The following is a 26249-nucleotide window of genomic DNA, read 5'->3' on the forward strand; positions in this document are numbered from 1 at the left end:
AGTGTGACAAGTAGAAGAAATACAGTTGCATTCCGCAGTGTGCACTGATGGTTGTGGTGATTTCCACCCCCAATCCCCCTCTCTTTCTCCTCTTTCATTAACTAGCTTTGGACCAGAAAGCTCCCCAGTTACCTTTTCTTGTGAAAAAATGTATTTCTGTACCAGAAGCTTGAAAACACTTGTGGACAATGCAGAAAACAGAGTTTTGATGCAGGGGTTATTTTTAATGGTATTTTTCAGGGGAAGAGAGAAATGTAACATGCAAAAATTAAAGTTTGTTTGTACAAATGCACTGTAATTTGAAATGAATGTAAATATGTGCCATTTCAATCCTGCCTACGGTTGAAGATACAGTGCAGCTACACAGGAGCGTTAACAAGCATGAAGAACTGTAATGTGGATTGGGAGATGCTTAGAAACTTAAGCCCTAATACTGCACTTACTGGAGTTTAGTGACAGTCTTGCTTCGTTTAAAGCCATGTTTAATTGTTTGAACCTGCCTCCAGGAAAACTTAAAGGTCAATTGTTGTACTGCTTGAAAACAATGTATCATATCTCCAACTGTGGCATCATCAATAAATCTTAAGATCGACTGGCAGCAGATGCGTTGCATTCCTTTCCTTCCACTTTCCCCTCAAAGATTCTCATTTCCCTGTTCTGTAGAAGTTGGGTAAGCTGCAATACATTGGAAACTTCTGTACCTTTGTTCACAACAAGCAGCTGCCGGCTGCTGCTGCCTCTGTGTGAGCAGGGGGGAGCAGGCCACAGCCAGTCCTGGGTGTTGTGAGCAAAGTGACAGAGCTGCTGGCAGGCTGGGTAAACTGAAACAACGCTGAATGGGTTTGTATTTTTCATCTTCTCCTCTGTGGAGTCAGGGGAAAGGTCAGCATAAGGGAACCACGATGGCAAAGGTGGCTATTTACTGAATTAGCTTTCTAATAGACGTCGATGTTGCAATATACGCGATGGGATGAAAAATCTTGCCTGGCATCGCATGATGCCTGGTGCTGCAGAAGGAAAGGCAGCATTTTAGGTTTCAGTACTCGCGGATACCTTTCAGTACCAGCATTTTAGTTCAGTTTGGTAACAATCCACCCGTGGCTGTGCAGCTTTCAGCAAAGCTGACCTGGGCCTGCTGCATGTGAAGCCAAACCTCTGCACGGCAGAGGTAACGCTGAGCAATGTGTCAGTGCTTGTGATGCCAACTGCTTGTGCACCTGAAACCCCGGGGGGGCTGGGACACACCATCTAAAAATTATATATATATTTTTTACCCTCTGTATCTCTCTCGTCCGTCACCTTTCTTCATTTCCCCCTCCCGCAGCGCACTCAGGGGAGCCTCAAGCCGCCTGCGTGCTCCCCAGCTCCCCCAGAAGGAGCACCCCTGACAGAAAACAACCCGATGGCGCCCTGCCCGTGCTGCCTGCCCCCCTACCCGCGACCCCACACCTCCCACGAACCCACACCCCACGGCCGGCCCCGGCCCCGGCCCCCGGTGGCGGTGCGGGTCCCACCCGGAGCGTGCCGCAGCCGGACCGGCCCCGGCGGCGCTTTCCGGTGCGGCGGCGCCATGGACACCAACCTGCGGCTGTGGAGGGCGCAGGGCCCGGTGAGGCGCGGGGGGGGAAGGCGGGGGGGTGGCGTGGCCGTGCCCCTGAACCCTGTCTTCTTCAGTCTTTTTTCCAGAGGTTTCTGCTCTGGGCTGACGTCCTAGACCCGCTGCTGCTCTTCGCGTCCCCGGTGAGTGCCCGGCTCGGCTGCGCGGGTGAGGGGGGAAACCTCCCGTCTGTGTGACTTTGTCGCGTGTAGCGGTGAAACCCGGGCGTTTCTGGACACCGACGTTTCAGCGATCACGTTTAGAGTCTGTCCGCAGCGTCCACGCTTGAATTAACCCAATTAAGAGCCAGGGAGCCTCCAAAGAGACGAGCACAGAAGGGCAGAGCTGCGGGTGCTGGTGTTAAATTGGCCCTGGGGGGACACCTGAATTGGCCCTGGGGGGACCCTTAAATTCCTCCCGCTGCTGCAGGAGCTGTGATCTGGGGCTGCAGCAGCTTTGGAGAAGGCAGGTCTGCTGCAGGCTGGTCTGTATCCCCATCCCCACGGTGCTTCATCGTATCAGATGATTCCTTTGGTGTAAGCCATTGAAATCTTTGAATTTGCCAGCAGGCACGGGCAACTTTAAATGCACTCCTGATTTCAGTGAGGTTTTTCATATGCTTGAATGTATATCAAAGTTTCTGTGACTGTAAATTGGTTTTGTGTGTCGGTGCGTTCTTGCTTTCATTGCTCTGGTGAGCGATGGGTGCATTAGCTTGATGTTACAGGTGTGTCGTTAGTGTCTAATCACTGATACATCGCACTTTGGACCATTGCCATCTGAATTATTTTTTCTCTGTGTTTTTTTTTTTCTTCAAATACAGGATGAAATAAGAAGAACCAGGGTACTAATTGAAAGCAGTGAAAAGACTCTAAGTGTGCCCATACAGAATGATCAGGTATTTTGGAGCATGGTTTATACAAAATAGTTTTTTTTTCATGGCTGAAATAGTTGATAGTAGTGTACGGTCTAGCAGACAGAATACTGAGATTCAGTTACGAGGGGTAACCCAAGCAAAACTCTTTACTACAGAGATTTTTCTAGCTATGAATCTGATAGGAATTTCTTTGGATGACTACTGTCAAACTTCAGTATTAAGATCCTGAGGAATGCTAGGTTGAGTATCGTATTGCTAAGATGAAAAGACGCTCGGATCACTCCAGGAATCATCGCTCTAAGCCTGCGTGTCCTCATCTGGGGTGGTGATACAGGTAGGAAATATGCAAAATGCTTACTGAGCTTGTTCTAAATATTTGATGTTGCATCATCATATAGAGTGCAGGTTGATTTGGTTTCACGTCTCGTCGAATGAACAGCAGCAGTACTTGGGTGGGAAACCTCCTTGCAGAGTTGCTAGAAGGTAGCGCTGAACCCTTGCTTCCTTAAGAGGAGTCTTTCTTTTGATTCGGTGTGGGCTCAGCTGTACCCATGTGGCATTTGGTACCTTGTGTGTCAAGGTCTGAAAGGAGAAGTAAAATCTTCTGTGATTCCATAAAAGCCGAAGTGTTAACAAGAAGTGTGTAGGCTTTTTGCCATATTTAAGAATTGTTGTTTTCTGTTTTAAAATGCCTGCTAGCTTAACTTTTTAAAATTTACTTTCTGTTCCGCCATAGTGCGTGCTTGGTGCTATTAGCATATGGGATGTGAGTAAATATATTCAACAAAGTATGTGGGGAGAAATTTTAGGGAAAAAATAACAAAAGGGATGTGACCACATATGTCACTCTGTATAAAAGTAAATTATTAGGAAAATGATAGAATAAATTAGAAACAAGATTTTATTCAGGCTCTTTTGAAAATTGATTGCTAACCTATTTTTCACTTTTTTTAGACAAAACGAGCCTTCCTGCTAAGCCTGGTAAGTTTCCAAGTTTCCAAAAGATTTAGAAATCTGCTTTTTTTTCTTTCTTTTTTTTTTTCCCTTATTTAAGTATGGCACAGGTAGTCTAACCTTTTTTTTTTTTTCTTTTAAGTCTAGTGTACATCCTGATACAGGCAAGATAATTCCTGTTTTCTTTAGACCTCCAGGTAAGTTCCCTTAAGACAAACACTGACTGAAGCATCAAAGGGGAGTAACATACAGTAAATAGCCTCTGTGATATGACAGTGATACTCTTCTACATATGGAAAACAAGTAGACAGTTACTCCTGTTAGTTGCACTCCCTTGTTTGTTGAAGATTTATTTATTCCTGCAGTCCTCTTGAAGAGAAATTTTTTCCCACACTTTACCTGCTCAGATAGTTCAAAGTAGTTTGAGCAGTCTCTGTGTTTTTGGCACTATAGAATTAGTTCACAACTTGTTCCACATGTAAAACAGTCTACAATATGCTAAGTTTTTGCTTGATGCTAGCGGTTACTCTGAATTTACTTGCTGTAGTGGCAGATAGTCTGCTTGCGGTGATGTTTAGGGAGCTGAGGCAGCACAATCAATATCAAATATAATCAATTAATCAAATATAAGCATACATAGGCCATTTACTCATATCCTTGTATAACCACTCACAGACGTGGCAGCCTTTGCTGCCAATAACTCTTTGAGTAGTCATACGGTTTCCATGTAGCTATTTTGAGTGTAGTTCTTGAGAGGTCCTTTTGGCTATAAGCTGAGACCAGGTATTTTGGCTTCGTGAATGAGGAATGAGAGACAAAGGTTGGAATAGAAATCTAGCAAAAATGTTTTTTTGTGGACTAGTGTTTTATTTACAGCTGAAACTAGGAGGGGGGAAGTTAGGGAAACTTTCTGCTCAAAACCTTCAATCTAGACTCACAGCAGTTATTGTTACTGAAATAGTTTTTCTTTCTCTTCAGCCTTCCTGCCACTAAGTCTTCCATTGGTGAGTAACCAGGAGAAATACCAGTGTACCACGTGGTTTACATTTTTCCAAAGCCAGAGGCTGGAGGAAGAGAATGGACAATTCTAGGCTCCTCAGTTGTATTTTCAGCACAAGGTTTCTAAAATATGTCTGTTTTATGGGAAGTGCTGAGCAACCTTCTAGAAATCAAGCCTTTAAGGAATCTTCAAACCTCTTAGTTGCCTTCCTTCAGCAGTATTCAGACAGATGGTTTATGCATGAAGGTCAGCTTTCTGAATAAGGAGTATTTTGCTAAGCATTGAGAACAAGGCCTGGTTTTGGTCTGCTTAGTCTAGAAAACTGTGTCGGAAGTTAGGAGGAGTCAGAGCATTGTGTTCTGTGTTTCAGACCCAGAATATGGTTTGCTGTTTTGTTGTTTTTGGTTTTTTAACAAAAGTTTTTGCAAGTTAAAAATGGTAGTCAAGAAGTTAGGAAAGATATAAAAATGAACTCATTATAGTGGTCAAAAACTGCACCATTTTGTTTGATAGAATTTGTAGCTGTAACTAAATGCATGATTACACGTTTAAATGTGTTCACCTTTGGTTTTGGCATAGGAGATACATACTGAGATCTGTAATTCCGTATCAAGGTACAACACGAACCTCCATGGCACTGCTGGCAAGCATAATGAAAGTTTTGATGGCTGTTAAATTCCTTAAGAACAATAATAGAATTAACACGAGTACTTAGTCTTGATATTTACAGCTTAATACTGCTTCATAGATGTGTTCAGATTCAGCACTGGCATTAATAACAGAGGTAGTTCATCTACTAGTATTAAAAGAATGACCGGCCCTCCTCTGAGGCTTTGAACAGTCTCCCCTGTTTCTTATTTGATAGCTGCCATATCTTGATTGACATTGGCCTTTGAGAGTGCTTCATACCTGGAGCTCGGTAGGTCAGGCCTCAAGAATGGCTGTCATTTATAGCTGAAGTTCTTGTTCACTGTCTGAATTGGACAAGAAATTGGGAAGTAACTACTGAAATCTTAGATCTAAGCTCAGTTAGATCAAGTGTTTATACTAGTGAAAACTATCAGACCCTTACTTGTTCACTTCTTTAATTCCATGTCTACTCTCTCTGAGTTATTTTATTCTATTTAAGCTTCACGGGCACAAATTTATTTTTTATTTTGGGTAAGAAAGCATTTTGTTCGAATAAACTTGCGCAGTGTTTTATTTGCTGTGCTTCTGTGTTTTATATTGGATAGATGAAGTGAATCTGTCACATCTGTGTCAAGAAAGCTTGTTAGCCTAGAATCAAGGCAAATGGCTTCTGGTGCTGAGTGGAGCCCTTACTGGAGCCTACCTGACGCTGCTGCAGATAGTAACACAGTGGTTCTCTTCGTGTTCTAGTTAACTACTGCTCACCAAAACCTCCTAGATTCATCAAATTAATGTTATTGTGGGGTTTTCCTCTTAGGTTATCGCTTCATCGCTTCAGGTGCAGGCAAAACAAGTTTTCTTTTGTCAGGTAATTGTTCTTTCTTTCTACTTTTACAAATCTTCTCGTCTCAACCCCAAATTCGTTTTAGCTTATAATCTCTTCTTTCTGCAGTTTGCATTTCACACCTACACCACAGCATTCACCGTGCTGAATGGAAATGGTACCATAAAGGATGAGGTATGTGTTGATTTTTATTTTCGGCATCGTCTTAATTGTACAAGACCACTCTGAACATGACTTAAAGTGTTTTACAAATATCCTTATGTAGTAATGTTTCTTCTGTCCTTAGGATAATTCACTTCAACAAAAGCAACTCTTCTTCAGCGTGGGAGCCGTTTCCTACGCAGCGCTTATAGGTGTATGTATTTGCTCACTGGTTGCTTTCCTGATAAGTTCTCCTGAGGAGGGGTAGGCCCCGAGAGAATCACACTGCCACGTATCCTTCAGGATTGTGCTCTAATGCTCAACTCTGATGTCTTCCCATAGAACTATTGAGAACAAGAGTTTTCTCGATCAGAGAATCACAGAATGGTTTGGGTTGGAAGGAACCTCAAAGCCCACCCAGTTCCAACCCCTGCCATGGGCAGGGACACCTCCCACCAGCCCAGGCTGCCCAAAGCCCCATCCAGCCTGGCCTTGGGCACTGCCAGGGATGGGGCAGCCTGTGCCAGCACCTCACTGCCTCCATAGTAAGGAATTTCTTCTGAATATCCATCAGCCAATACCTTGCTTGGCTTCCTTTGTTGCTTCCTCTTATGTCCTTTTCTGTATTTTTCTGCAAGCTTAGAAAATGGGTGGTGAGAGGAAACGAACAGAGTTAACAAACACAGAGTAACTCACTGGGTTGCTGTCGTTGCTACTCGATGTAGTGCTGTGGAAGATACCTGTCCTGCTCTGAACAGCTGGTGAAATCTGCCAGAATCTGTGCTGGATACAGATCGCTAATGTTGTAGAAGCAGCATAGTAGTGACAGTACTGCACTGGATGCAGGTTAATTGGCCTGTCAGGAGCACTAGGCAGCTGAGGAGCTAGGTCAGTGCTGTACTGGTAGAGGAATTAAACTTCCCTCAAGCATATTATGGGAATATGGTACTGACCTGAAACTGCAGAGGTAGGAGTATGTACACAAGTGTGCCAAGTGTCCTGGTTGGGGGTAGGGACGTCACAAGGCAGTTGGACGGATGTCCGAGGAATATTAGTCAGAGGTAATTGTTCTCCTTTTTCTGCCTCTGTATCCATACTGCTACTGCCCTCTACGTAATAACATTTAATACTTTTTTTTCCATAATATTTTGTGCACTTATATAAAAGAATGATTACAAAAACCTTTAGTAACTAGAGAGCATGTCTGTTTTGTTGAAATGTTAATTTGTTTACTTTTATAGATGGTATCTAAGTACTAAGTTGCAGATTTATCTTCCTAGTCTCTTGCACGTATTGAAATGTTGCACATTTGTTTTAATATAAGGTGCTTGTTTCCTCCCAATCTCTTAGGCTCTGCCTTTTATCTTCATGAATCGATACACATTGAAGAGCCCATTAACACAACTAGTTGTCAAGAAACTTCTACCTGTTCCTCTTTTTGGTGAGTAAAAAGAAACCGTACATTGTGCAGCTGATGTAAGGGCCAAGACCAATGCAGCCTTCACCCCAAACCTGTTTCCTTCAGTGTCTTTCCTGTGCGGGATTTTGCACAGACCAGTACAAAACCTAGTCACAACACAACCCCCTCCCTTTTCCCTTAAGAACAAAGTACTCATGGCTTCTGCTGGCTGGCAGTGATTGAAAGCTCCGAGTGTCCATAATGATAAAGCACCTGTGGGGAGTGGTGCCTTAAAATCATTAAGCTTCTGAAACAAGAATTAAGATTCCAGGTAGATTTTTATGGAGCAGTCTCTACTTTAGGCTGCTAGGTTATTAGTTTGTGAACTGTTGAACTGGAAATGTAAAATGCGCATAATTATGAACGTTGTTATCAAGGTAGTCTCATTGGATCTTTAAAAGCAAAATCCTCTTTAACTCTGCAGGCTTGACGAGTGCCTTTACTGTGGCAGCGGTGAGAAGCCCAGAATTTGAGAATGGAATTGAAGTGATGGACAGGAATGGCAAGGTTTTAGGAGTGTCAAAAAAGGCTGGTGCGAAGGTAGGCAAGGGGGGGGCGGCCTCTCTCGACTTGCCTTTCATTCCCTGCTTAGAGCTAAACATTATGCTCAGAGCAGGTGCAGTTTGCCGTACTGAACTGAGGAATCCCACATCAGGTGCTGAATCTTTGGTTGGGCTTGGACTAGTCTCTGGAACCGGCTTGGCACCTGTCTTGTGTCTCCAAGGGCTGGCACCTTCCCCAAGCCAATACACCAAATGCTGCAGATAAACCCCAAGAACACTAGTACAGGTTTTTCCGCTTTCCTGTGTCACCCCAAAAGGAGGCGAGGCTCCTAGAGTTTCTTATTCCGATGGTAAATGTCAGAGAAAAGCCCTGTATTGTAAATAGCACATGCATCTTCCCTAGCAGGAATATCATTACCCTCCCAAAGGGCAGTGTCCTGGTCTACAGCGTGCTGGTGCATTTTATCCTTGACCAGCAGCTGACCAGGCTGCTCTGCATTTGCTCCCTGCCCTGCTCATCAACATCCACTGGAGAGCAACACCCACAGGAACTACAGCAAGGAGTCACACTTTGTGCTGTCAGTGACCCTGCCTTTCAGGGTTGCTGTCTGGAGGGGAGGAAACAGCTAGATGAGCATAAAGATCTGTGAACAGCTGGACAGAGAACTTTAAATTTTACACAGGCTGCCCAGAAGGTGTGATGCCCAGAAGGTATGTCCAGCTGGAAAGAGTTCAGCACAACTTAAAAAAAAGCAAGTCTCAGCAAAATGATTATTGTGGAAGGAACACTTGGTCTGGCACTGTTAGTACCACCTCCCTTTTTAAGGAATTTCTTAGTCACATATGGAGTATTTGCCACGTGTAGGAGTTTAGTTTCCACTTAAGAAAGAAATCCTCCAGTGAATGATCTTAGCCTTCACTTCCCTGTTGCTTGAAACTCCAGACTATTAGGCAAAAAAAGTGCTCACAGAAATGGGGAGTATTTGAAGCTGTATGGAGCACTGCTTTAATGACTTTTTTTCTTGTCCCTCCCTGGAGGCCGTTAAAGAAACAGCGTTGTCAAGAGGAGTCTTGTTTGGGACAGCATTCTTCCTGCCAGCCGTCCTTATGCACTTTGTGGAAAGGTAAGAGGGACTGCAAAGCGGGTGCCTGCTCAGTGGCTATTCTGATATTTGGTCTGGCTGTTACTGCTTGCCATTTTTTCCTTGGTTTTGCGATTATTAATTGCCTTGGAGAGATAATTATCTGCAAGGTTTTTGTTCAGGTAGTGTGATTCGTTTAGATAACGCAGTGAACCTGGTTATGTCAGCATCTGTTTTGATGGTTTGCAGGAGGTTGTCTGAGCTGTGAGCATTTCTTCTGATTTCTTCAATTAAAACTGGCCCCCAACTTCCACATAGCCTTCCATATACTACAAAAACATTTTCTTGGTTTTGCAACATTTAAAAACTTGATATCGTAAGAAGAATTCATTGTATGCTGTATCAGAGAATTTTTAGCCTGCCCTGAGCTTTTGCTGGGAATTGTCTATGTTATATAAATTATGGAGGTAACCTGGCATTGCCTAAATCAATTTCCTATTACATTTGTTGACTTAAGGGTCTGCTGTTATCAGTAGACATAAATGAAGACATAAGATGAATATTTTAAAATGTATTGAGTAGTAAATTTTCGCACAATGCAAAGTAGGATTGCCAAGGGGAACTAAATCTGAAAGGGAGGAGGGTAATACATGAAAAATCTTAGTCCAGGGACTGGGAGACTTCAAAACACTAATGTACCTTCTCTTCTTTTGCTGTTTTGAACTTGCTGGTTATTTTCTTAATCTTGTATTCTCATTTTGGACCTGCAAAATGCTTCAGTTAAATTCGAAGTAAAGGAAAAGAACACGAAGTTAGGAGTAAGAACATAGGAAATAGGAAACATCTTCAGGATTCGTAAGCCTAGGCTATTACTTTTTTACAGTTCTAACTGCTCATGAATGCTCTTTGTCTCGCTGTCAGATTATTTTTCAAACCCAAACTGACATACTTTTCAATGTCTTGGACAGAGCAAACTTTGTCAAAACTCCACGTGCTTTGGTTTCGATGAGAATGCTTCTCATTACGTCAGTACTCGCAGGGATGCTACCAGCATCACTTAGTATGTTCCCACAGTGTGGTGAGGTAAGTCCTTTGAAAGAAATTGGTTTAGGATTGTTGTTATATTAAATAGTCATTCTGTACGTGTGGCCAGTTGTCTTAAGGGGGGCAGCTAACAAAAAGCAATAGGATTGAAATGGTCAGTGCATCTAAACTGGGGCAGTGGGGAGGCTGCTGAATATTCGCAGAACATCACAGATGGGGCTCGTAAAATTTCCGGTGGCTTCTCTTATTAGCCTAAAAATTCAGGCATCTTCATTTCTTGTGGCAACAAGGGTAAACTCGACATAAATGAGGAGACTGTTGAGAAATTACGTACGACAGATTGGTCTGTCTTTTCTCCCCTTCTGAGCTTCCCAATTGCTCAGCTCTCAATAGAAGTTCTCCTGGGTGAGTCACCCAAATACAGTGAACAGAGACAACACCACTAATGCTCTGTTTAGATCTTGGGAGTACCTCTTAACTTTAAATACAACACATTTCTTCCCTTATGTTTGAAAATGTTAGAGAAGACCAAAAAAAATCCCATGAACTCCAAACCAAAAAAACTCTAATCCCTTATACACTTGTTGCTGAATAAATAATTTCAACTTGTGGAAAGTGCAGTGCAGTAATGAGGATTTAACTGGTGGTTACCAGGATATGGTGGTGTTGAGTGTGTTTTTCTGTACATTTCAGATAAAGCGAACAGACCTTGAACCAGAAATTGTGTCATCTACAGAAGAAACAGTGTTATTCTACAACAGAGGAATTTAGAGATCGGCTTTAATACATAAATACGGGCTCTGAGTAGAGTGAATTCTGAGTGTCTCATCAAATTCAGTTGGCACACATGCCTGATTAAATCATGACTTCATGGTGGCATACATGCCAGATTTGGTGTACAGTGCTGTGGTCTATAAACAGGCAGACTTTGCAAAAAGATTTTGCAAGCCCCAGCCCTCAGGTAGGTATACACATGCAATGTAATGCCATAAATGATATTTGTGCCAGAAAGCGTTGTAGAACAGGGTTCCTCACAAACTGTGTTTTGTACACTTCCTCATGTGACTGATTTCTTAATTAAAAGACTAACTACTGAATACAAGATTTTATTTTCTCGCTGCTTTTGTTGCCACTTTTGACATGCTGCTTTCCAGGAAAACAGCTGGTAAAGACATTAACATCAGTAGTTCTTTGGGGAAAGTCAGGCTGGTCCTTCACAGAAAATTTGTTTTTATGTTTTACTGTATTTAGTAAGGCACCCTGATAGCAATATAACACTGGTGATACGTAGTTGTGTAAGAAACATTCAGCAGAGGGGCAAACCAGCTTCGCTGCTGGGCTGTGAGCTAACTGTTAATACTGGGAGTGGAATTCAAGGGCAGCAACAGATAAACTCATGGAAATTTCAGCTTAATGCTCTGCGGTTGTCTATAAAGCAAATAAAGCGTTAGAAAATTTTAGAAAGGAATGGGAGAACAAAATGGAAGCCATTCTGCCTTTGCAAAAAAAGTACCTGGGCATCCTGGTGGACACCAAGCTGAGCATCAGGAAGCAAGGTGCCATTGCAGCACAGGTGGCTGATGGTATCCTGGGCTGCAATAGGGAAAGCAGGGCCTGCAGGTTGAGGGAGTTGTCCTTCCCCTCTGCTCAGCACTGGTGAGGCCACTCCGCCTGGAAAAAGGGCGGCTGGGGGATTAAATAGGAGATGATGAAAACACAAATGGCCTAGAGGGGAGGGTAAAGATTGTTTGCTCTGCTAACAGACGTCGTGGGCAGTGAGTTGATAGGGCAAGGCTCAAAAAAGGCAGAATACGCAAGAAACTAAACTCAAACCCGTGCTATTTAAGTTTAAATACACTACTAAATGAAGTTGTTGGAGCTGACGGTTAAAACAATAGCAGGTGGTTCTTCGCTGAACATGTAGTTGAACGTCACAGTTCTCATCAAAGGGTATTACAGGAATTTAAGAGCAAAATGGACATCTCCATCCAAGGGGAATCTGTTGAAGGTTACTAAATCCATGGAAACTATGCCTAGTCTATAAGAAAAAGGTTCAGAAGCTCAGTCCTACTGGAGAACAGAAGGGGTAAATAGCTCATTTGCCTGCTCTTCTCGTGTCTGCTTTTGGTGGCCACCGGGCTATTTAGCATTTGGCTGAAAAGAGCTTTGGCCTGGCCCAGTATAGATGCTTTTATATTGTTTGCCTCTAAACTGACCTTCGGACCTTCTCCTGCAGGAACAACAGAGAAGAAAGCTCCACAACCATGGTAGGAGCCCCTGTAGTTTTGATAGCTGGGGGTCATAGGAGAGATGGCTCCAAGATCACTGAAGCTGTTATTTAAGCACTCTTACGGCTCTGTGTGACAAGGATAAATATACACTGAATAACGTAATAATCACTTTCAGAGAGGATTTTAGAAGTATAACCTCCAAATTCTGTAATAATTTAATGCCCTTAGAGTGCAATAAATGGGTTGCTGCTGTCCTATTGCAGAAGGATTAGATTTGTGTTTGGGGTGTGAGGAAACCACTGGTTTCCCACTCTGATCCCTCCAGGAAGACAGCAGCATGGAGCAAAGTTAGGAAAAACAGCAGGCCTGCTTTCTTGCAGGAAAAGTTCCTGCTGTGCGTTTGGCACAAAACAAAAGCAGGAAGTAGGGTTTTGAGTTAGTTTGTGTCAGCTCTGCCTTTTTTGAGCCTTCCCCTAGCAACTTACTGTGGTGAAAGGTCAGGCGAAGAGAGAGTAGGGGATTAGGAGCATGTCCTATGGACCTGCAACTTCAGGGGAGCCTGCTAAAGCTGTTCTGGGAAGGCAGTATGGATACAATCTAAGCTGCCAAAACAAAGAGTGGCAAAGACTTTGCACTGCCCTACTGAGGATTGCAGTGAATTTTTAAAGCTGCATTACTTAATTCTTCAGTTACCCAGACACAAATACCCCCAGCAGAGGAGGAGAGGTAAGAACAAACCCCTTCCGAGCATGCAGCAGCACCAACTCCACAGCATGAAGCGTGCTGAAAGTTAGCTTCCCTGGATGCTGATAAAAAGCAGATACATTAAAGGCTCCTTTACAGCTACTGTCTCAGCAGGGATCACTCAGCCTTGCCTTTGTGGGTTGTGTTTTTAAGGACATGGTAAAAACCCACCAGGGCCAACAACAAAAGAACAGCTGTGCTGGGTCTGACCAAAGGTCTGCCTAGGCAAACGTCATCACCAGCAGCAGCCAGAGGTAGAAGCAAGAAGAAAAGCTCACACGAGACTCAGCTGTCCTGAGCAGGAACGACGCTAGGAAGAGGGAGGCTTGTCCTGTTCCTTTTCCTTACATACCACCTCCCGGCTGCTGGGGGACATGGTGCAGAGGGTTAGGAGTAGCAGGCTTACAGTCTCAGCCTGCCTCTCTCAAACAATGAGGTGTTTGTCTCCTTCAAAATCTTTAATAATGGTGGGATAGCTGACATCCTACAGTTAAGTTCTCTAAAATCCCATTTCTCTGTTAATCCTGTTTCAATAACATTCCAAAGACAAACCTGGGTGAGGTGTAATTCTACTCTCTGTAACCATTAATCGGTAGTACAATGAAAACCCATGCCTCCCCCAACTCTTTTTTTAAAATATAGTTTAAGACTGGCTGAAGTTAATGATAGTTATATGAACCACAGTGGAATCAAAACAAAAGAACAAAAAAAACCAGCAAAGTCAACAAATATGAAGATAACAAATTCATCAACTGAATTGTCATGGTAACCAGACAAGCTATAAATTCTCTGGCACCACACGTAGATGCTTTAAGCAAATTGATGTCATTACATCCCCGTGAGTAAGGCTTATGGACTAAGTCAGGTAATGATGCCTGGTATTACAGCTGCCCATTATCAAACTGTATCAGCTTCTTACTGCCTACTCAAGTTGAAATTTGCTGTATTAAACACTGTCCTTCCAGAGTCGCTACACACACCTTTCCCTTCCCTCCTTCTCACAAATGTCTCTATCGCTAAGCAGAGTTTTCCAGAAGAGAAAGGCAGGCACCTGCCATTTAAATTGCCAGCCTGGGTGATTCAGCTGGTTCCCAAATCAAGGTAGGGACAATGTATTGCTGAGAAGGCCTGTCACCCGGCACCTGGAAATGAAGTCAGGATGAAACCAGAAGTGCCTGGACCTGGTAGTCCAGAGTGAGGGAACCAAGACTGGAACAGGCAGGAAAGCATCGTGTTTGAGGGATTTACAGAGTCAGCTCCTTTGGGAAAACCTTCCCCTTTGTACCTCGAAATAGCTCACCAACACAGCAGCCCAAGGCAGGTCCGCCTCCTGCCTCTAGCGCTGGCTGCCGCGCCGAGTGACAGCGTCTTAGCAGGGGAACCAGTTTGAGGTGTGGTGAACTACAACAGGTGGAAGCTTTCATCTTCAAGGAAAACACCAGTCCTAGCGCAGTGCGTTATGGCAGCACCATGCCACCCCACCCACCCAGCCACTCCCATGCTCGGATGTGCCGAGATGAAAGCATTTCCTCACCTGGAGCTGGTGTCCCTGCGGCATCCTACAAGCCTAAACCGCCGCCACACTGTGTTCCCTGCAGGACACGGGATAGGTGAGGAGGGAATCCTGCTCAGCTCTGTAGCTGCTTCCCTGCCACACAGCCAGCAACGCCGTGTGCCGCCGAGGTGCTCAGACAAGGGCTCTTGCCCCGTCTTTTGGGTCTCCCTGAGTCCCACCTCATTCAGCAGCTACAAGAAATGACCTCACCTGAGCAGCGATCCTCCCGACTCAGCCTCCGGTCTGACAGCAGCCTAGGGAAGCTGGAGACAGCTGTGAGCTTCCTACGCTTCGCTTTGTGACTCGGTTTTCACCTAGAAGTTTAGCTACTTCACACGACACCTCACAGCACGCTAATCCCAAACCAGCATTAGCCCGTTTGGTAGCTGGGGAACCAGGGCAGCCAGAAGTCGACATCAGAAGCAGCCGGGAGATGGAAGCTGGATGCTGCCGGGCATCCTGCACCCCCCGTCACCACATTACTCAGCGCTGCGTTGCTCTCATTCAGAACATCCGCCCGACACCTGCCTGCGGAGGGAACAAGGAAAGCCAGCTTATCCCGAAACCCCAAGGATGACAGCGCTTGAAATGACACAGCCAGCCTTAAAGGACTAGCCTAATAAATTATGCTAGTCCTTTAGCCAAATTGTAACAGAAGGGATTGGCTGCTCCTCCTGTTCCCCTTTGCAAGCTTCTGCTTTGTTCACTACCTTCCAGTTTCTGCAAACGGATTGGAAAACTTACGCTACAGGAATCCCATGAACTGGTTGAGATGGGCAATCCGCGAGGCAGAGCGCTAGGGGAGTACCTTTCTCCTCACCTCCAGTACCTTTTTCCTCACCTCAGGAAGGCACAGAGCTGCCATTCTCAGAGCAATGGAATGTCTTGCTTTCAGCTAAGTGCTGCAGGCCTTTTGGAGGCATGTCTCTTAGCACGTCAACAGGAACCTTCACGCATCGTTTCGTATTTGTCCAAGAAAAGAAAGGCAGCAAGGTGAGAAGGTATGAATGAAAACATGATTTTATACAGTCTTCGCTTTTAGGAGGAAGAAAGGATGTTACTTGATTTTGCAAAACCAACAAGGTCTCAGCTTGACGGCAACCTAGGGAAGGGGAACGAGAAATAAGCTGAAACTTTTTTCTGTCCTGACCTTCCAGATTTTTGTTTTATTCCAAGATGTTTTTGAGAGGAAACATTGAGAAAATATGAGAGCATTAGGACAATCCTTCGAACGTACTGAAGCTGAGGGAGGCCAATACTTCTTTTACAGTATTGACAAGACAATCAGCACAGATGACAAAAGTCTTTGAACCGGTAACAGCAGTACATCTTCAGCCTAAAGATCAAGCAGTGGCTTAATTCCAAATCCCATTATTGCAAAACTGTGAGCTAAGGCTTGTGACTCAATCGTCACAACTCCTCAAGAATAAATTTACATAAATTACAGGGTAGGAAGTTCAGGATTCTTTTTAATAGGCATAAGCATGCTATGAGTCGGGTTCCTTAAGTGCAAAATTACAGTTCATTTGTGTCACACAAATGTCAGAACACAAGATCTAGCACTGAGGCTTCTCCACTTTTAAGAAAACAGAAAGCAAAAAAAGCATTCAATATCTACTTTGTATCTGAGCTTCTCTGCTTTTTGTGGTTGTCTCCAATACCCAGGCTACCTAATGACATACACCTAAAGGCTTTTTGTTAAAAAGGAACTAAGTGCATTTCTTCACAGTTACAAGGTGATAAGACAGCTGATAGAAAGCATGTTCAGGTTTTTCAGGGGGACAGACTTCAGTTTTGGTAGGCTTGAAGGTAAGTCCTGAACAGAATTTTCTGCACAATTTTGCTGTTCTGCTATTCCAAATGTTACAAAAGTGCCCAAACAGAAGCAGCAGTACTAAAGAACCATTAATGGGAAGAACAATCCCTCCCGTACACCCTCAAAATAATCCTACGCAACATTAATGGCCAAATGCAGAAAAAATGCACTTACAGGCAAATGATGGCAATTGCAGAATTTTTTTCAGAGAAAAAACCAAAAACATTCTCCCGTGTACAGAACTGAAACTGCAGAGTAAATGTTTAAAGTAGATTTTACACCCCTGAAAATAGGGGATTATTCTGACGCAGTTTCCTTTACTGGCTGTAAGCGCTTGCCATTTTATACATAGGTGCCACATTCCTTGTCCACATTCTAAAACAGATTTTCTTAATGTACGATACGTAGCAAAAGGACAACCCTTTTTCAGACTGTTACTGCTTGCACATAGTTACTGATGAGCTCCAACAATTTCTGAATAGCAAACACCCAATTATTTAACAATATAAATATTGATTAGTACAGTTTTAATCGTAAGTATAAAATCTCTATGTAAAACCACATGCTAAAGCCTCTCTGTACAAAGGCCAGGAAAAAAAGGTTATTTTTTGTTACAGCAAAGTGCTACGGCAGTATTGACTGTTTTTTGTGAACATTTCTGAAGGAATACAGATTGCTTGGCTCAGAATATTTCCCTACAGAGAATCGAAATTCTTCTCAGAAGATTACAGAGCAGTTAGTTTGAGGCTGCTCAATGAAAGAAAAAAGTCCCTTGAGCTACAGCTATGCAACCAAACGAGTAGGAATGTTTTAATTTTCAATAAACCGTGTTCTAGTTTTCACTATTACTTCAAAAGTTCCCACCTCCATGCAGCCTACACAGAGCACCATCAGACAGTACCTGCGCTACAGCTCCAGCAGTGCAAGAAGCTGGTGCCCCATCTGTGGAACCAGCCATTTGGACATTTCTGGTCCATTAAGCTTTAACTAATCTCATTTTCTATCACACGGGTCAGGAACTGAAGGCCAGATATCTTCTCAGGTGAGAGCCCCAACGGCTGGCAACTGACTCCAGCTGTGAAGCAACACTTTTCTATGGCCTCCTAGGAAGCCCCAATTTAAATGTAGTATTCCTGTCCTCTTTTTCCTCCAGCAGAGGCATGGGACGGAATGAAAGGAGGAACTTATAAGGCAAGAGTCCAAGAGGTGCTTAACTCCGACGCAAGCTTTAAAATACCTCTTCCTCTATACAGTAAGGCTACCATGTCCGATTGTCCCCAGACATCCTTTTTTACACCTAGACACATTCAAGTAGAAAGAAGAGAACTTTTCCATTTATTTGGGATTTCCAGGTCTCAGACAGTCCAGAAGAGCAGTATCTGGCCACCTGACATACCTGGAAGCCCAGAGTGAGCACTCAGACCAACAACGTGATCAGTGTATCCCTGCGCAGAGACTAGCACATCCAAAATGTGTTGGCTTTGCAGCTGACCTGCTGCAGCCTGCGTTCCAGACACGAGGAGGGCAGGACAGAGTAAGAACAGAGCTGTCCGACATCTGGACCCTGCACGACAAACGGCCGCTGTAACAACGCCTGGCACAGCCTGGACACACGTGCCCATGCTACACGTATACACACCCACGTTGTCATATGAAATACGAGAGCCTTAAGTACAAAGTTATAGTTGGGGAAAGATAGTGACACCAGGAATGTTCCTAAATACGCCTCCGTATGCTCCAGGTCAAGCCCCGATATTCTGCGTTATTACATGGTAAATATGGCATTCACTTTACACCTTAAATTTGCCCATACAAAAATTGGGTATTCCTATTTGTATGGCAAAGATAGTATTTTTGAACTGGTCCACAACACTGAAGTGCATCAAAATCAGATTTTAAGCATTTGTTCAGCAGCTGCTAAATGAAAAAGAAAGTTTTCTGTAGCTGGCGGAAATCGCTTTTGTTTCAGGGCCTCAGAGTTAAGGGTTGGTTTTTCATTGCCATCAGAAACTTCAGTGAGGGAGGCTAAAGTAGCCAAGATTTCTTTTGTCTTCAGAGAAATATCCTTGAAGAACAGAGAAACAAGCAACCATGAATATAGCATTAGGTATTATGAGGTTCTATCACGTATTAAAAAACAAACAAACAAAAAACCCAGTAAGGAACAAAAAGAAAATAATGGGAAGTAAAGGGTTAATTTTGAACAAAGACCCCATTCGTTTCATGGCAAATTAGCAACAGCTCTTCAGTCTGCTCTTGGGCAATGCTGAAGAAAGTTGCAGCTGATGGAACACAGCTACTCCACCGGCCTCTCTTGCTGGCTTAACTGAGATTTTCTGACTAAGCTGTTTGTTGTGAAACACGTAATGGTCTATTTGATGGAAGAGGAAGTGAAAAAAGCATCGTCCTTAAAAAAAAATAAATTGATCAGTCTTTTAAAGTTGAGAAGCCGTATCTCAGTGGGACTTTTTCCAAAGGTATTGACAGTACTATTGACAAAGTATTGAGCAAAATGCATGCTTTGTAGAAAACAACTGGGAAATCAGTTTTCCCAGAATTCTTCAATGCAAATTCTGAAGTTTCTTCAGCAATGTGGTTACCCAAGAGATAATATAAATCAAATAGGTCATCCTTAGAACCATATGAAGAATACAAATGCTCGTTTGTAAAAAGGTAGAGTGTATAAGACATTGACTCTGCAAGACATCGGCTCATCTCCAGTGACAATCTTCTTCCCGCTCCCCCCACCCGCGTGAGATTTTAGTTGATAGAAGTAATGTAGGTAGATTTAAAAGTAAAAATAAAAATTAAATTCACCTTAATGACTTGGCTGTCTGATTTATCTGGATCTTCTGCAGACTGAACAATTAGCTGTCCAATTTCTTTGTGAAGTTTTCCCATTGTCATTGCCTCTGTGTAAGAAAAAATGTACAGATTCATGTAAAATGACCATTCTCATGTTATCTAGAAATGCATATGAATAGCAAGCCAAAACAAAGCGTCCTCTCTATGAGTGCCATTTGATATCTGTCTGTAAAGGCAGTAACCTGACAGAGCAGCAGCCGTGCTGTCACAGGCCTGTGACCTACCTCTAAAGCAGCCCTAAGCAGATACCAAGGAACAGCAAGAAGATAAGCACATAAAAGCTTTTCTTTTACACAGTCTCCAAGTATTTCATGCAATGTTTTTCTAAAGATTCATGTGATATCTCTGCATCCAGTAACCCTCAGCTGAATGTCTCTCCCACGTAATCGTTGAACATGAACGTTCTGAAATCTCAACAGTGCGTTTGTTGGAAGCGGAAGCGTGTCTTTGCCAATTCCAAGTTTCACCAGTCTTCCCAGGTCTCAGTAAAACAGAAAGACAGAAGCTTCCATATTGCCTTTTCAGAACCAGGATGGAACAAGGACCAAGATTGTTTGACCTACAGCATGGTTCAGCAGTTACTGCCAGCTCTGAAATAAACAGCCCCCAGATCCAAAACATAAAAAGCAACCAACCTTTTACTAGAGGGGAAACGGTGATCTCACTGTCTGCCAAATTCACATACACATCGTAGAGATCTGGCCTGCTGTTCACTTCAGAATCTGTAAATCCAGCAATGTAACCTGGAAAGCAGAATTTTGGCAGGATTATCAGGCAAGAATAAAATCTTCATAAACAAAACCAAGATATTGTGGAAAATCACAGTCCTAAAGTCTGTTCAAAGAGTTTCTGACTCATTGGATCCAAGAGGTTGCTCTCTTGGTATTATTAGTCATTCAATTAACATCTCCAGCAGAATTCTTTACTTCTGAGGAGCTTAAAAACCAACTTCTAAAATTACCTTGAACATGATAAACCCCCTAACACTACACGCAATACAAAAACGTTGGTTTATATATGCAAATAAGCCAAGGGCCTCTTCCTGCATCGCACGGCAAGTACTACACACACCCAACAATGACACACATGGAGATCAAACTCCTACAGCTGGTAAAGTCTGCCGGTGATTAGGAGCCAGAGACTTCACTGGCAGCAGTCAGAATAAAAATTTGGAACTTCAGAGTTAGGAATAAAAAAAGAAAAAAAAGAAGAAAATCCTAAAAATGAAGTACTAGCTGTGTAAAAGTCTGAACACAAGCAGCTTATCTAAAGTGAGTTGCTTCTGTATAATACCAAGGTTTTCAACGCCTCTGATCAAAACATCAAAAAAGTCCCAAAGCTTCTTTACACCTGCAGTTAGACTGATGAGGATCCACCCAGAAACACCAGATTAACTAGTTATCTTCTAACATATTTGTTATCTGCTTTTTCTAAAGAAAAAAATGTGGTTTAACTTGGAACAATAGCATTAATAGCAAAATAACCACTTGTACCACAAAGAGCACTGGTGGAAAACACTGCAACAATGAAAAATGAAATTAAATTTTGATTGTGTTTTGATTAATAAATCATTACTACCTGTGCAGGCTTTTAAGGCTTCCACTTCCTCTTCATTTAGATGTACGTACGAATGAAGAATGGACCAGTCTTGTCGATGCCACACTAAAGCAGGCAAAGTCCTAGGGAAATGCAACTAGTACTTTACACACAGCAGACTTTTACCTGAGCTAATTAGAGTTTTACAACATGAAATGCAATTTATAAGGAAGAATTAATATGACTAGGTCTCACTCAGCATGTGTACACACAAACTACAGAGATTTTTGCTATCAGTGCAAGAATTTATCGCTCATGCTACAGTTCTCTCAGTTGATGTAGCACAACAGCTAAAGTCCAAAGAAGGACTTAGCAGGATTTCAGTAACAATGCTTAATAGTATATTAATTTTTTTTCCACAGAATATGGGCACTTCACTCAATGAGGGTTCAAGATTTGTTGGACTTCTGTGAGTAGGTGAGACGAGAGGGATTGACAAAGTCATGCTGTACCTGGTAAACTCCTGGATGGCTTCTATTCTAGGATGATATACCACAATTCTCTTCTTTAACATCAGTGCTGTATATAAGATAACTGTTTCCATTCCAAACTGAGATACTATATCTAAAATAAGAGGGGAAAATTATTTTATAGAGGATAAACATGCTGGTATTTTCTTTTTTTTTCTTTTGAAGAAGCAGCAGCAACTTACTAATAACAAGACAGACAACACTTCACACTATTTACTTGAAGAACACATGAAATTTGATTATAATTTACATAGTACAAAGGAAATCAGAACGGAGACTTCTGGTATTAACCTTTAATGGACCCAGCAAGGTAAGCCTTCCGAGCATCGAAGTCTTTGCTGAGGAAAGATCCATTTTCTTCGCTTTGGCAGACCCCCTTTGTAAGGACTGCAATGTAACTCTCCATCATTTTAACTGGACTTCCATGCTTCAAGTAGATTCTGTGTGAAAAGAAAGAGACTTTTTTTTTTTTTTTGACTGTAACCAATACCAGCAGACATATGAAAAATAAATAAAGATATCACAAATAGAATCTCTTTGGCAAGCACTCTTATTTTGGACACTTGGTTGAGGTTTTAAATACTAAAATAGGAGTCTTTAGGCGTGCACACAAAAACTTGTCTTTTAGAATGAACAACTAACTTGTATTTTATTGGAGTGTCCTATCTTACAAAGGAACCAACATTTACTGTAACAGAAACATGTTAACACAAAGATGTAAGCAGGTGTCCAGACTAAGAATTCTTTGCAGACTTACAAGGTATCTGCTTTATGAAAAACTACTACAGAAACTCCTGTTATTACACACAGATCACATGAATGGTTTTTCACTTATTATTCAAGTACCATTAGGCATCCTTCTGTACTGTTTGCTGAATGATGAAAGAAGCATACGCCCTTAATACTCACTAAAAACAATCAAAACCCATACTTTTATCTGCCTTCTAGACAGCAGAAAAAGAGAGAGATCATAGTCTATTTTACAGGTTACGATACTTCAGAAAGCGCTCAGCTCTCAACTATCTGCTTTCCATTTTAGCCAGATACAAAGTTATGTCATATTTGAAACTCATTTGCCATTTTTGATTGAGGAGTCCATCCTGGACTTGAAAAGAAGCGTTAGCTTATAAATCAACACCAAAGTAATACACAGCTAATCTAAATATTTTTGATATCAGCACCAACCTCTTCCCAAGTGTTTCTACCTTTTAAAGACACAGTATCAAAGAAAATGAGCACGTTTGTGTGTATGGTCAGAAGCCTCTGTTGGTAAAACACACTGGACACGCAGCATTCTTCCAACACTTACGAGCTCACGATAACAAGCTCAAATCAATCACAAATCTAGAGTTTATATAATCTGATTCAGTATGCAGGACTGGATTTCCAACAGATTGTTAGACCAAATGTAAACGCAACACAATGACATTTAATCTTTTGCCTTGGTAAGATCAAAATCTTTACACAGCACCCAAAGGCGGCTTTTATACAGACCTACAGAGTATCCTAGTGAAGGCTGCATATTTCTCCGGGTTGAAGTCTTTGGCTGTCAGAACAATGGAGAAGTGGGTCACCTGGGCAAGATACACACACAGAAAAACACACAGCTTGTTTACCGACCCCAAAAGGACAGCGTTTGTTACATTACTGAACTCACTGCAGTACTCAGACCAGATGCTTCAATACAAAGAAAGTGAGTTGCAGCAGGTCCGAGTTACTAACTGCAGAAAAGGTCTGGCTAATGGATTTCTGATGCGACTCACTTCCATTGAGTCAGATCCCATATATATCACCCTTCGCTTAATGCAGTATATACGCGTTGCTTTCTTTTAATGTCATGAGGTCAGTTTAAAGGAGAGAAAAGCAATTTTCTTCCCCACAGTGGGTAACAAACTTCTAGAATGTATTGTCAAAGGAGGCTGTACAGGCAGAGAGCATTAACATGTTCAGAGAGAGACTAGAAAAAATTCAAGGACAACAGGCACACAAACAGAAATACTCTTTAACTTCCTGAATGATCCTGAGTGATCATTGTCTGGGACACTGTGAGGCTAGCAGTCTGCAGGCTATGACCAAGCTCACATGTCCTCCTTAAACAGCATCTCCTACTGTGACTGACACAGAACTGGACAAATTTTTTTACACTTTAAAGATTCAAAGGAGATATGATCTTGGAGCAAGGAAAGGCAAGCAACATTCTGCTGTGGGTACGCAAAATTACCATGTTGCTCTACTGCTTAACAATGCAATAAAATACAAAAAATGTATGAACAGACAACTTAATGAACATTATACCAGGGAAGGAAAGTACTGAAGGTAAAAGGGTATATGTGGTCTTTCAGTCATCAACGCAGTGGAAAAGAAAGTGCCTATGCAATTCAACTCAACCACTTCCATATGAACAAGATTTGGACCATACGAAAGACCCTTTGTAAAGCTTTTTTGATCGAAAAAGAAAAAAAAAAGTGAACTTGAAATGCAAAATAACTAGACATAATAGTGTGAAATAGGATCTCCATTTTAATACTCATTACCCAATTTGGATTCTATGTATTTCAATGCCTTTCCCGCAAACATATATGATACGCATCTTGGTGAAAACCAAAACACATGGAGCTGCTAGGCATCTGAGTAGGAGTTACATCTGTATCCTCAAATCCCTTCCCTTCATCACAGCACAAAACACCGTTTATAGCCAAACAAACAAGTGCCAGAGGATGCTCCCCAAAAGTCTTCCTTGGGCTCTGCTGGAAAACAAAGGGGCCGGGTCCTACCTTTTTCAAGACCGGAGACTCTTGAACTTCCACAGTTGTGATGTAGAACCACGACCTTTTGTACTGGCCAAACACAAAGGTATGAAGCAGTTTGTTTTCATCCGTGAGGCAGCTTTTCCGCAGCAAGAGATTCCTCAGCTCCGCTGTCACGGACGGATAGCACCAGACCCACAGCGCATCGCCGCTGGTGTCTTTTTCTATGGTGGAAAGATGTTCACTGTGAGAATGCCGAACAGCAGCAAGGGAGTAAATCGAGTGGTTAATCAGACCTGTTTTCCTGGAATCTGATTCAAATTCCACCTTACACCGAGCAGCTCAAACGCTGCATGGCAGCACTTGTGCTGCAGGGTTTTTGGTAAATATTAATAAATACCCGCTCCTCCTGAGGTTAGGAGAGCTGGAGGGTAAGACAGACGACATGTTTGGGAGGTTTCCTGGTTTCACCTCAAATCGCCTCCCCCGATCCCTCTCCCCCCGCGGCCCCGGCCCTCACCGATCAGCCCCACGGCCAGCAGCAGCTGCGCCTCCGGCTCGGCCATCTTCCGGCCCCAGCGCCCTTCCGCCCGCCGCCTCCACCCCACGCTCCGCCCCGGCCGGGCCTGAGGGGCTCTGGGGGCTGCGGGGGGCTCCTGGGCCGGCACGGCTCGGCGTGGTCCGACATAGCCCGGCACGGCTCGGCCCGCGGGCACTGAGGGCAGCGGGGACCGCCCCGCCGCGCCCCGCCGGCCGCCATTTGCTGCGTGCTCGCCCCTCAGGGGCCACTGCGCCGGCACCCGCTCGGCCGCTTCCCGGCCTCATTTCCAGCTGCTACTGACAAAAAGAGCCCCTGCCATTCCCATGTTTCGTTCCTTAAATATATTTATTTTATTTTATGTGTCTTTGTAAGGCACAGGATACAATTTACATTGCAAGATGAGGTTGCGTTGCCCACAGACTCACCTTTTGAAGTTACCTTGCACCCAACACCTACTGCTGAGCAAAGCACAAAATGGCCTCACAAATTACCGAGCATTCATAAAGGCTTGCTTCTGCCTAAAGACAGCCTGATTAGGGCAGGGAATATTCACAAAGTGTAACAGCTATCCCCGAATAACTCCGTGTAAGGACACGCTCATCTGAGAACAGAACCATCTTGTTTCATAGTTTGGATTAACAAATAAACCTTAATGCTGTATATGGAGGCCACAGTGCACAAACTTCACTAAAAGTGCAGAGCAGCAACAGATTAGGAAGAATAGTTTGCCGAACTTCTGACATACCTGGGATAACTCCAGGAGTGTCAGAAGCTGCTAAAGAAAATGGCCTGACAGAGGCCAGCTCTGTCACAAATCATGCCTGGCTACAGCGAGCACTTAAGGGGGTTAATAATGGCACAAAGTTAAAGTATATGTGTTTAAAAAGGCACGAGAAGTCAGACGGTAAGGCCTTCTCCTGATGTCAAATTGTCTGAGTCAAGCCTTGAAGGCCTTCAGGAACTTCAGAGAGATTGAAAAAAGTGCAGTGGGCTCCTGAATAGCAAATACTGCGATTAAATAGAAATAAACAAACGGTAGCCCACTGCTAGCATGCAGGCTCTCTGCAGAACAGGCTGCGAAGCCTTAGGGTAAGCACCAGCTGCAGTGACACAGGCATTGGTGGCCTTCAGGTGCCAGGAGGCTGCCACTCGACCTAGGTGGTGCCTGACACTCGTCTGACAGACTGATATATTCATTTAATGAAGACAAGAAAAGGACTTGTTCAGCACTACAAATAGCTCAACGAAGGCTCTGCTGAACGTATTGCTGTGGTTTGAAGCCGAAATATCTAGGCTGTTGGAGACAGCACAGAGTGCAACTGTATTCAAATACTTCTGTATAAATCAACAGCGTGGCCTGATGGAGAGCACCACGTGTCATACAGCCACCTGATCTGAGAGAGATACCAAGGACATGGAGCAACTCTCAAGTGAAGAGAGACAGAAAAAGCAGAGCTGCTTTCTTTTCCTCGTGTTTACTCCCAGGGAATGCAGTGAAAAGCGTTGAGCATCGAGGGGCTGAGTTACATGGAAACACCAGTATCACTAAAACT

At 43.2% G+C, this 26249-nt stretch overlaps 2 protein-coding genes across 5 annotated transcripts; one reads left to right on the forward strand and one right to left on the reverse strand.

Moving 5' to 3' along the window:
• The first annotated feature begins 1387 nt into the window (after window positions 1-1387).
• Window positions 1388-11235, forward strand: SFXN4 (sideroflexin 4). Its single transcript, XM_048059617.2, has 14 exons — window positions 1388-1609; window positions 1675-1740; window positions 2421-2495; window positions 3429-3455; window positions 3571-3625; window positions 4407-4432; window positions 5876-5926; window positions 6011-6076; window positions 6189-6257; window positions 7394-7484; window positions 7927-8042; window positions 9044-9129; window positions 10056-10170; window positions 10825-11235. Exons 1-14 carry the CDS (start codon window positions 1403-1405, stop codon window positions 10900-10902), a joined length of 1128 nt encoding a protein of 375 aa, XP_047915574.2. The 5' UTR covers window positions 1388-1402; the 3' UTR covers window positions 10903-11235.
• DENND10 (DENN domain containing 10) lies at window positions 9197-25600 on the reverse strand. Of its 4 annotated transcripts, XR_010832756.1 has the most exons (10): window positions 24676-25600; window positions 24183-24399; window positions 22903-22982; window positions 21700-21848; window positions 21391-21502; window positions 20921-21021; window positions 19978-20085; window positions 19295-19389; window positions 11645-11817; window positions 9197-9851 (listed from the first exon to the last, which is right to left on the reverse strand). XR_010832756.1 is itself a non-coding variant. In XM_067000386.1 (9 exons), exons 1-9 carry the CDS (start codon window positions 24978-24980, stop codon window positions 11779-11781), a joined length of 1206 nt encoding a protein of 401 aa, XP_066856487.1. In that variant the 5' UTR covers window positions 24981-25600; the 3' UTR covers window positions 9197-11778. The 4 variants fall into 4 exon arrangements, 3 of the variants coding, with proteins under 3 accessions (XP_066856487.1, XP_047915420.2, XP_013051074.1); XM_067000386.1 differs by having other exon boundaries at window positions 9197-11817; XM_048059463.2 differs by lacking the exons at window positions 9197-9851; window positions 11645-11817 and adding an exon at window positions 16111-18542 and having other exon boundaries at window positions 24676-24995.
• Between the last annotated feature and the right edge of the window lie 649 nt (window positions 25601-26249).

This window comes from Anser cygnoides, chromosome 7 (genome assembly GCF_040182565.1).
Source record: "Anser cygnoides isolate HZ-2024a breed goose chromosome 7, Taihu_goose_T2T_genome, whole genome shotgun sequence".
Classification (NCBI taxonomy): domain Eukaryota; kingdom Metazoa; phylum Chordata; class Aves; order Anseriformes; family Anatidae; genus Anser; species Anser cygnoides.

What these genes read in the sequence shown, in the direction of transcription:
- SFXN4 (XM_048059617.2), top strand. Translation starts at nt 1,403, where the DNA reads ATGGCGCCCTGCCCGTGCTGCCTGCCCCCCTACCCGCGACCCCACACC. An exon ending in CAAAAAAGGCTGGTGCGAAG is followed by an intron (nt 8,043 to 9,043) that starts GTAGGCAAGGGG and finishes CCCTCCCTGGAG; the next exon opens with GCCGTTAAAGAAACAGCGTT. An exon ending in CTTATGCACTTTGTGGAAAG is followed by an intron (nt 9,130 to 10,055) that starts GTAAGAGGGACT and finishes TGTCTTGGACAG; the next exon opens with AGCAAACTTTGTCAAAACTC.
- DENND10 (XM_048059463.2), bottom strand. Translation starts at nt 24,980, where the DNA reads ATGAGGCCGGGAAGCGGCCGAGCGGGTGCCGGCGCAGTGGCCCCTGAG. An exon ending in AGTCTCCGGTCTTGAAAAAG is followed by an intron (nt 22,983 to 24,182) that starts GTAGGACCCGGC and finishes TATCTTGCCCAG; the next exon opens with GTGACCCACTTCTCCATTGT. An exon ending in CAGACAGCCAAGTCATTAAG is followed by an intron (nt 18,543 to 19,294) that starts GTGAATTTAATT and finishes CTGTTCTTCAAG; the next exon opens with GATATTTCTCTGAAGACAAA.